This window comes from Parasteatoda tepidariorum, chromosome 4 (genome assembly GCF_982258835.1).
Source record: "Parasteatoda tepidariorum strain Cologne lab strain chromosome 4, Ptep-v5.0, whole genome shotgun sequence".
NCBI lineage: Eukaryota > Metazoa > Arthropoda > Arachnida > Araneae > Theridiidae > Parasteatoda > Parasteatoda tepidariorum.
In genome coordinates, this window is record NC_141758.1 from 3991642 (window position 1) to 4003441 (window position 11800).

General features: G+C 31.8%; 1 protein-coding gene across 3 annotated transcripts; it reads right to left on the bottom strand.

Moving 5' to 3' along the window:
* Positions 1-1694: 1694 nt before the first annotated feature.
* On the bottom strand, positions 1695-11555 carry LOC107438893 (U20-hexatoxin-Hi1a-like). 3 transcript variants are annotated; one of them, XM_087160534.1, is made up of 3 exons: positions 11405-11555; positions 8606-8717; positions 1695-1909 (listed from the first exon to the last, which is right to left on the bottom strand). In XM_087160534.1, the coding sequence occupies exons 2-3, from the start codon at positions 8703-8705 to the stop codon at positions 1752-1754; spliced, it is 258 nt and encodes an 85-aa protein (XP_087016660.1). In that variant the 5' UTR covers positions 8706-8717; positions 11405-11555; the 3' UTR covers positions 1695-1751. The 3 variants fall into 3 exon arrangements, with proteins under 3 accessions (XP_087016660.1, XP_087016661.1, XP_087016662.1); XM_087160535.1 differs by lacking the exon at positions 11405-11555 and adding an exon at positions 8934-9067; XM_087160536.1 differs by lacking the exon at positions 11405-11555 and adding an exon at positions 8828-8963.
* Positions 11556-11800: the final 245 nt, after the last annotated feature.

Consider the following 11800-nt stretch of genomic DNA (forward strand, 5'->3'; position numbering starts at 1 on the left):
AGGAAGGAATTTTTACTGCTTCTAAGATCTGCATACCTCTCCACCAGGTAAGATAGCATCATTTAAGGTAAATAATATTGTTTTAATCAATGATGAACTTTATCCCAGAAATAGTATGTGGATGCTGGGAAGATTTTTGGAAGTGTATCAGGGACGAGATGGGAACATTCGTTCTCTTTTGATAGAAACCCCTAAAAGAGATATAAGACGCTCAGTTCAATTTGTAAGTAATTTAGAAATTAACCCTTAAACAAAAATGTTCATTGTAGTCTGTAAAGTGTAAGAAAAATATTTTGATAATATGCACAAGTTATAATTGATTGTTTTAGATTGTTATCTTAATTATTGTACAATCATTTATTTATTATGATTGTAAATTACTGCTAAGGATAAATTTTTGATTTCATATTTCAACTAATTTTGTTCTTGAAAACATTTTGTTATACAAATTTATGGTGAATGAACTCAAAAAGAGTTCAGGTGGGGAGTGTGTTACGAATTTCTGCCTGATCAGAAGAGGGCGTTGTAATCACTCACAATAATTCTCTAATTACTTATGTGGCAGGCAATGGATTGAACTGGATGAGTCATTGGCGAGCCCCTTTTCGTATCATATTGTTTTATTCGTTTATTAAATTTGTTTGTTATTAAATATGGCTTCTTTAACCGACTGACGGTTCTGCAAGTAAGAAGTCGTATTTTGACATGCAGTTTTCTCTGCATAGCAAAACCGGTTTTGCGATGTAGTTACATTGGGAAATAGTGCGTAAGAAAGAAACCTTCATCCAATTTTGTCCATTTGCTGAACCTCCAATGGGTTATTTAATACAACCATTCACCACTGAATCATTCTGCAACACACGTTTCCGACCCGAGATAACACAAAACTATGAATGGAATCAGTTTTTTATTTGTTTCTTTTTTTATTCTTACAGATTGGTTACTAGCAATGGAGTATTTCTCTCTTTTATAGATTGCGCAGTTAGACCAAAGAATATATAAGTGTTCATTCACATTATATATTCTTTGGTTAGACTAGGGTTATATTAAAATTCTCCTCCTTCTATGGCGATAGTTCATGGTCTCAACGCCATATATATTTATCTTCTTGGCACCCAAATTTTCTCTCCAGTTTTTCAAAGATTTTGCCAACGTACCTTGAGAGTCAGGACTCCCAATGTGTAAAAAATATATATTTTTATTTAGAGAATATGCATTTTTGTGCTTGATTTCGTAATTTAATTAATAGTTAGCATTTGTTAATAAACATACTTAAAGTCAGCTTAGGAGCCATTAAGATTACATAGTACGTGAAAATCTGATCATTAGAACGATGGTTATTCAGGGTGATTTTATACGCACTTTTCAAGTATATAAAGAACGTATGAGTTGTATACATAGATATATACTTGCCTGCGCCTTTGAAAACATTTAAGACAACATTAAAAACATATGAGCTTAATGTATTGCATCATAAACTGAATCTTACTTCTTCCTACGTGTTAGAGAAGTAATGACAGAATGACACTCGAGAGAATTTTGAAAAATCCTGGTTATGAATATATTATCGAATTGTATAAAAACAGTAGCTTGTGGAGAGAAACCGATTGCAGATTTGAAATCAGCGATGCGATAGTATCTAAAATATGTAAAAAATAAATAAATTTTCCCCCTAAAATAATCCGAGACAACGATTTGTTTTAGAAAATCAATGTTTATTTGGATGATTTCTTTCTTCTTAAGCAAGACATCTAATGGCAGTCACGTCGGTGTCCCTGTTTGGATGGAGTTTGACGTTCTCCTGCTTTGTTCACACAGAAACAGAACAATGTTCCGTCCTTTTTCTCGCACTGCTGCGGTTTATATTCACCATTGGGATAGCAATTAGGGATATAGGCATTGGGATGATCTGAAAATATATAAATGTCTCATTAGAATATTTTTGGAATAGAATCTGCAATTACAATACTAAGCTGTTTCAGCTATTGGCAACACTGAAAATGTAAGAACATTAAACAAAGCTGCAATTGAATGTTCTGACGATAATGGGATACCTGCAAGTGACGTAGTGTGTGTATATCTATCATGGTGGGTTATTGAAATGTGGCATTTGCTTAGGTTTGCAGATGTTCTTTCCATTCTATTTCGAGTAAGCCCGTCAAGTATAATTTCTCATAAGTGACACATTCTATATTCTTACACAAAGATTCCTTCATAATGATTTCAATTTTTTTCAATTAACACAAAGGCAGGCATGAAACCATGTAGAACATAAACTAATTATGCGTCAAAGTTGCGGGTACGTGAAACAAAAATATATCACGGATACAATAAAACACATAAACAAATAATGAATCTAAATCAAGTAAAATGAATTTTACTTAAGTCAAGGATATTATTATTTTCGTACTTAATAAACTTTACATTAATTACAATTCTGACTCACGTGGAGAAACTTAGCTCATAACTAACTTGCTATTTTGCTTATAGGCGATCAGCTGGAGCTGACGTCATAGGTGGGTATTATGATCTTCTTCTTGAAGTGCAAGTACCCAAATCCCTAATTAAGATGAAATCTATAATTCTGTCTAGTGACAAAAGTTGACACAAATTATTGCAAAAACTTTCTATTAAATACCTTTAAAATATTTTTTTTCCTATTAAAAGAGCCAATCTGAGCGAAAGTTTACTAATCAAATCAAAAGCATAAATAAGTAGAATTTTTACATAGTAATTTCTTTAACGACGGAAATAAGTTACTTTCCATACAGAAAAATCAATTAAGAGTTTAGATGCATGTCCAAAATTTTAAAGTAAGGGATTACGTTATTGTTTTAACAGATATTAAACTGAAGCAAGTTCTTTAAACTTATTTTTTTATGCATCCTTAAAATAAATTTTCCAATATTTTTAACATTTTCTTAATTAATATTGTAAGAAATACTTTTGCGACATAAGGCCAGTTTTTAACTCGTGAAACGAGGATTGTTTAAAAAATATTATTTACGCCACGCCCATATTTTTTCCCATTAATTTATTTAAAATAATCTAATGTTCTATGTAGGGAGTGATTGTATAGTTAATTTTATTTAAAAAGAAAAATGTTTGGCATATGTAGTGAGTATTTAGTGGATATTACATCAATCGAATTCAGAATTGGCTGTTGTTATCGCTAATGCTTTCTAAATTGAAAAATGCTCCCATATATTCGATCTATCACACAACCTCATCCAATCATAATCTAGCTCCATTTTTAGAGCTCTATCTCTTAAGGGATGGTAGGAATGCCGAATCATATTAACACTGGTCAGACAGTTTGGACAGTGGCTGAACTGATATCCCTCTCTCCAACCACTCTACGACCAACGAGAGGCACTTTCAACCACGACAGATTTAACGTAGTACACTCTGGTGAGTATGCACACGCCAGTTGTGTTGTCTGCAGCCAGGATCGAACTCACGGTTACCAGTTTTATGGATCATAATTATTAAGTCCTTGAAATGCTTTTTCATAGTAACGTGATTATTACAATACATATATATATATATATATATATATATATATATATATATATATATATATACAGTGCACTCCCGATTATCCGGGTTAATCAAAGGGACAGGTCGCACGGACAATCGAAAAACACGGATAAACCGAAAACTCCTTTTATTAAAGAAAAATTCAATATCAGTACAAAAAATTACTGACATTTGCATGCATAACATCAAACTAGAAATTTTTCTTATTAAAAAATGTGTAATGCGTCTTCGCCATATATCGATACACATATTTTAAGAACAGCAGTAATGTCACTGTAATCAAATCCTCCCATATAATCTAATAAAGTTTCCACAGAGCAGCAGAATGAGAAATTGTATTTCCCTCATTTACTACATCTTCTGCATCAGTTACTATCATCACTATTTAATTTAACAACATAACGATGTCTTCATCAGTCAAATACTGGAAGCCAGGCTCACGTGCATCACTTTGAAAACAATCTTCTAAATTTTCTTCATCAAGAATTTCGAAACCTTCGATTTCTTTTGCTTGTTCGAGAATACTATCATCATATTTTTCTTGAACATCTGAAGAGGATTGTTCATCAAGCGGTATGATCTTTCTCCAAGATCGTGATAAAGTAGACGATTTTCCTTTGACCATGCTGCTAATATTCCATATACTGCAATCCAATAACGAATATTGCTTCCAAAAATTTAGTAGTGTTATAACTTCATGAATCAAATATTTTTAATCTTGAAAATGTTTCTCTTTATATTTTTTGTGTGACTCCGGAATGAGCACGGATAATCCGCAAACCGGATAATCAAGAGTGTACTCTCTCTCTCTCTCTCTCTATATATATATATATATATATATATATATATATATATATATATATATATACATATATATATATATATATATATATATATATATATATATATATATATATATATATATATATATATATATATATATATATATATATATATATATATATATATATATATATATATATATATATATATATATATATATATATATATATATATATATATATATATATATATATATATATATATATATATATATATATATATATATTGCACTGTTGAAGGTTGGGTATTGAAAAAGTACTAAGGAATTTTTATTTGACAAGAAAACCAAAAAAAAAAAGGGTTGACTTAAAAAAATACTTGACAAAAGTAAACTGTAAATATGGCACATGATCTGACAGTGGAAGTACATATTAAGAGGAGGTGTTTAACCAAACAACACTGAATAAAAACAAAAAAGAAGACACATTCCTATTAAGATGTTGATCGAGAGAGTAGGCCCATTTATCTAAAGAAACTAAGAGTTCACTAAAAAAAGAGTCATGTGTTGATGAATAAAGTTCGTTTTATTGAATATTTAGCTTAGTGGCGGCATCAAAAAACAAAATAACAGGCGGTACAGCGGATGGATAGTGAAGTGGTCAGGAGTGATTGGGAGTTTCGTGGTTTCCATTCAGACTGAGCAAGCCCCAAGCAAAACACAAGAGTGGATGGATATCAGATCAGCTCAAGAAAAGTTAGCCGGCGTGGCCTCATTTTAATACTTGCATATGGTCGTCGCAAATCCATGGTCAGTTCAAAATAATTCTATTTACAATTAAGTTAATCCTTGCATATGGTCGTCGCAAATCCATGGTCAGTCCAAAATAATTCTATTTACAATTAAGTTCAAATTTTCCACATTAAAATAGATGCATGATTAAGCATAAAAAAAACATTTTGTAGACCAAGTCATAGCATGGTAGCTCACAAACTGGTTGTTAAAATGACTAACATAGAGAATTCCAAAATCCATTTTGCAAAAAAATAAAGATGGCGCAAGGAAGTCATTCTTCCTAAAAAGTTCTCCACCTCAGGGAGGAGGGTGCAAAAATATAAAACTCCGTTAAGCGGAGGTCTGCAAATTGTTTGACGATCAAAAAAATCGAATCCGCGATCACCTTTCGCGCTCTCCCTTTTATCCTCTTGCTTAAAGTTAAAGTTAAATTACTTATTTTCAAAAAGTTGAAATGTTATCACTATTATTGTACCAGCGTTACGGTTAAGGAACACATCTCAGATTTTGTAAGACACGCTGACATCAAAGATACCGGCAAACATGTGTCTTTCTAAGGAAAAAAAAGAGGTAGGGCTAAAGGAATGTGAACGTAAAGTCAGGGGGAGAAAGTCCCCATTGCACTACAGATTAAGGGGCGAGAAGAATTAGATCAGCAAATAAGGATTTGTATCATGAATTAACGAAATTATACCAAAATGAAATTAAACTTGTGACTTGATGTCACACACACATATACATATATATGTGTGTATATATGTGTGTATATATATGTGTATACACACACGCACACACACACACACACACACGCACACACACACACACATATATATATATGCGTGTGTGTGTGTAATATCTAAAATGCAACCTTAATAAAATTAAAAGGATCTTTTGAGACTAAACTCAAAAAGAATTATATCTATCTGCATATAAGCTTATCTGGTTTCTGAGAATATTAAGTTTCTCTTTCACGTACTTAACTTAGCCCTTCGCGTATATAGTAAGTTCCGTTGAATAGCGATGAAATCTTTATTTGTAAAATGAATCCACACCTCGCAGTAAAATATCGTAACGAAGCCGAATTCCCATTAAAATCAAGACCATGTTGAGATATTAGTTCATTTCCATCTGGTCTTCAGATCTCACGGCGTGTCTCTTCTAACAAAGAAGATATAAACAAAAAGGTCTGGATGGATTCTATGGAACACATGACGTGAACATATGTTACGTTAAAAAAGTGTACACTTATATTTTGGAAATGAAACAGTAAAGATACGTCCCGGAGCTTTTGCTCCGTTTGTATATAAATTGTAAGTAGATTCCTTATTCTTTACTCAATAAAAGCATAGAAAATTCATCATGTTGTCATCCTTATAGAAAAGGATATTTAAAAAAAAATTAAAATATGACTGCAAATTCTACGAAATGCAATATAATGATAAATTAACCGCCACGGCTCAAGAGTTTACGAGAAAGACATTACATCAAAATTATTAAAAAATATCAAATATAGAAAAATTGAAGAAAAATATAAAGTGCCATTGCAACAAACACAAGGCACAATTTTATTTAATTGAAATAGATGTTTGTATCGGTAAATTGACAAATAAAATTAAAATGTATAGTATTAATACGGATTTGAATTATTGTTTGCTATCACTGCCTGACATGTACATATTTATTACTAAAATAGATTTTGATAAAAGAATTGTTATTCAAGGTGAAAATGAACTCAAATGCTCTAAAAATATTATAACTCAGTCAAAATGTTTGTGTCTCAGTGTAGTTAAGGATAGTCTTTGCGCATCACCAACGAGCAAATATTCTAAATCACTTGAATCTGCGGATCGTTATTCACCACAGGAAATAGTAGATAAGAGACTGTCCTTATATTAAGAGAAAAGTATAATGATATTTTTAGTGAGGATAGATATGATGCTGGACTCATAAGATTAGAGCCTCAGAAGGTTATTCTTACTTCTGAATTGCCAATATCTTTACATCCATATCGTTGCTCTCCTCAAGATAATATAGAGATTGAGACACAAATTAAAAAGTTGTTAGAAAATGATATTATTAAGCCTTCACATAGCCCCTATTCAGCCCCTGTAACGATGGTTACTAGAAAAGATGAGTGAAAAAGAAATAGATTTTGTATAGATTTTAGACGATTAAATTTAGTAACAAAATCAGATGCTGAACCAATCCCTCGAATTGATGATGTTCTTGATGACTTAATGAATGCAAAATATTATTCTAAAGTAGATTTATGTTCAGGTTTTTGGCATTTAAAAATTAGAGATTGTGACACTGAAAAATTTGCGATGACCACTAATTTTGGCTTATATGAGTGGGTAAGACTCCCTTTTGGCTGGAAGAACAGCCCAAGTATATTTCAGCGAGCTATCCGCCAAATACTACAAAAACATAATATTAAATTTGCTAAAAATTTCTTTGATGATATTATAATTTATAGTAACTCTCTTGAAGAGCATTTCAGCCACGGTATCCCTTTCAATCACAGTACACATGTTACGAGCAGCTTTTGCAGCCTGGAACCTCGGTTAAAAGTTAAAGTTGAGGCGTCATAAATGCTAATTTATCTCTACTTGACATTCCTTTCGGATGATCTGAGAATTAAGAAAATTAGCTCCAAAAAAATACCGTTAGAATAAGACCACATCTTTTGAATGATCTAAAACATTAAGGAAAAAATATTTAATGTCAAGCGCAGTGTCCATATTTTAAGAAATGACAGAACATCAGCTGTTTCTCCATTTATGCCAGATCAAAAAAAGTAAAACTGATAGATCTCGAAAACTGAAAGTTAACTCCATCAGATGCAAGTCTTTTGGAATGGGTTTTTCGATAGTTAATCAGGCGCGTATTACGTTCTATTTGTCTTTTGAAAAAAAAAGTTGCACATTCGAATAATTCGTTATAAGATCATAAGGAGATTAATATAATGAAATATGCGTAAATTCCCACGTGTTAATTTCAATAATTACCAGTGAAAAAAAATGTTGCGTTTTACAAGCACTTGATCTTGCCTAATTCATGTGCGAAAATTTAAAATCTGGAATAAGTTTTGTTTCAAAAATTATATTTTTTTAATAAAAAATTATTTTTAGATTAGTTTATCTTTGTCTGAATGGACAAGTTCATAAAGAGCATATAAGATTATATTCATATTTAAACACTTGTTTCTCCCTTTGAAAAAAAACACTTAAAAAACATACGATCTTAACGTATCGCATCATAAATTAAATGTATTCGCCTTCCCACTTATCTCTCCCTACGTAGCAGAGAAGGAGAGACATTTAGTTGTCGCTCTAGTCAATCCCATCCTGTTTGAGAATATATCATTGAATAGCATTAAGTCTGAAGGAGAGAAATCGATAGTAGATATGAAATCAATGACACGAAAATATCTGCAGCAGAAGAAAAAAAAATGTTATTTATCTCAAAAAAGAAATTAGAAACACTTACTTGATTTTATTGCCTTTTGTTGCTCTTTATAGCATTCTGGACGATCAGCTAAAGCAACAGCAACGAAGCTGAGAACAAGTAGAACAATGTAAACCTTCATTTTCTCTTCTATCTGTTAAGAAAAAATATCAGTTAATCATTCGTTCGAAAATAGTAGCGACAGTGATTGTTCTAAAAGTTTCTTTTTAAAAACAGTTAATCTAAAAAAATCTTCGGTGTCACCCAATGCTTTATTTATTTATTTTATATTTAACATAGGCCTATTTTCCTGCTGTTAAGCGTTAAGAAAAATAAGAAATTCTAATTATCGTTATGGTTGCATGCTAACAATGTTTGAGCGTCGCAGCAGATGCGCGAAAATTTTTGCTTGTTCACTAAGAGTTAAAAAATAAGATTAGTGCAACGGTTAATCACGAGGAAAGGTTTCGAAATGGTCTAGTTAATTCAATAATTCATTTGCAAGGTTTTAACAGGTGTGAGGAATAAATAGAACGGCTGGAAGAGACTCGTGTTAATAAATTGTTTCGCATGTAACAGGTATTCCTTTTTTTTCTTCTTCTTTTTTTTTTTAAAAGTTATTTCATTACATTCCCTGTTTTCCATATCTTTATTCCTCTTTTGAAGTGATTTTCTTCTCACCTGATATCAAAAACTTCACAGTAGTAGTCAAATATGAGATAGCGTCCGGCAAGAATTATTATAAGACATAAAATGAATTACAAAATGTACAAGAAGACTTTATCCTGCAGTAATATAAAAAGTATGATGTTTTATGTTTTTCGTTCTGACGTTTTAAAAACTTTTAATTTCGTCATTGAAATCGATATCGTTTCGTAACTTTAAGCGGAAAGGAAGAAGAAAAATTTGCAAGGTCAATGAAAATAAAAGCCATGAATGCTTTCAATAATTCAAGTTCTTACAATTTCATAACATATTGCACTTTCACAATTTTGATCCTCTGCAGATCGGTAGCCCAACGACCAGCGTGCCAATTCAAGCACGGTAGAGCAGTATAACGAGAACCGATACCGCACACCATCGGTCCATTTGCAGGTTGATCAAAGTGGTCACCTACACGCGCACTGACAGTGATGCTTGATTTCGGTGTTCTACTGGGAACCGTGTCTTAACGATATGGGAGAGTGGGGTCAATTGTAACAGGGTACGATTGTAACAGAGCAAAAATTTCGAGTGTCGGGTTCTGGATTTGGTTCCTAGGTGGCGCACAAGGTGTATTTAATAAATCTACATGTACACCCTTGATGGCAACCATTTTTATGTACTTTTGAAAGAGTTACATCACAAAAGATATTTTCACGCCACGCAAGTACTTTTTTTGGTATTAGAATATTATATTGTAACAAAGTAATTTTGTTTAAACAAATAAAAATTAGTAACCGAATATGTAAGTGGACACCTTAATTAACATTTCAATAAAAAAATATTAGTTTTGCTAATTAACTAGCATTGTTTCTAACAAATGAAGCTGAAATGGCGTCTTGGGGACAATTGTAACAATAAGTAAAGGGACGATTGTAACATCTGAAAATAAATAATCTTACGTTTACAAATCATTACTTAACTCTTTAAGAACCACCAATAGTTTCCTATATCATTTATATTATGTTGCATGTGCATTATTTTATTTGTCTCCTTTCACAGCATAAATTAAAATTTTTAACCCCTTAAAGTTAAAAGTTTAACCCTTTAGGTCTCTGCTCATTATTATTTTTACTCCTAAAATATCACTACTATTTTGATCAATAAAAAATATATCACAACTATGATAATATGTATAATTAAGTATGTTTTAGTTGAATTTATGAACTGTTACAATTGGGCGAGTGGGGTCAATTGTAACATTTTTTACTTAACTATTTTTAACTAACAAAAAATCCAATATATTATTAGCATTAATTGACAGACGAGTAAAGTAGACTATCCTCTACAAAAGCAAAAATAAGGTTGTCAAATAAGCCATGCCCAAATTTAAGCTACCGCTTTTTATTTTTTTCCATCCTGTTTCTGATTCCATACGAATATATTTATAACTCGCCAGTCCCGAAAACGTTAAACTATTTTTTATGATTAATTTTTTCCCATACAAAAACTATTTCAGGGGTGTTTTTTTCACGCTTATATTATTTGGACCCAATTCTAATTGGTTATTCGGAGCATCTACTGAAAATTATTGCAATCAAAAATTCAATCGAAAAATTCATTTAATTTTTTTCCGTCCTTTCTATTTTCTTACGCAATTTTATTTGACAAATTTACGATTTAATCGGATTTGGCGAAGTGATGAATGCTAAGCAGAGCCCTGCGTAATGCCTTTTACACTTTTCAGATAATCGAAGAATTATTGAAAGAATAAAACATGCAAAAAAAGTATTATTAATTCCTGTAACGGAATCGTGGTGGCTCTGGGGACAAAGCGTTTGCCTTTCAATGAGGTGAACCGGGTTCGAATCCAGGCGATGGCTGGTTGATACGAATCCCCCACCCGACTCGCACCGACCACAGTGCTGATGTAAAAATATCCTCAGTAGTAGATGGAGTAGAGTCCCCTTGCCGTCGGGCTAACTATGGTAATTTTTCGTAGTTTTCCTCTCCATGTAAAGCAAATGCGGGTTAGTTTCATCAAAGAGCCCACCACGAAGGCAAAATTTCATCTAATGCTTGACCCAGGAATTGCCTTTTCTTCCTGATTGAGTTCAAAATGACAAAGAGTTGAACATTAGTAGTCGTAAGCTGTTCAACGAAGGTTATAAAATAAAATGAAATTCGTGTAATGCTTACCTCTAGAAGTCGATCTCTATAATTTAGGCACTCTAATCAAGTGGTGAAGAACATCTTTCTCGACTTCCCATTTTATACCATTCTGTTCGCTTTCAAAACAAACCTTAATTCATATCCTTATCATTTATTGATCCAAATATGAGAGAAAAACAACTGTTTAAATAAATTACTGTTAGATCAATTATTTTTTCTGGTTATATCCAATGTTTATCCATATGCCTTTGTGATGATTATCTGAAATACACGTAATTTGGTAACTTATACAAAAAGTATTGAAATAACCTTTAAATATCCTTTACTGGATTCGTGAACTCAGTATTCCAAGTAATAAAAATGATTCTAAAAGAATAATATCATTCGCCTTATATGCAGAGATTCAAAAAAGTTCATTATGTA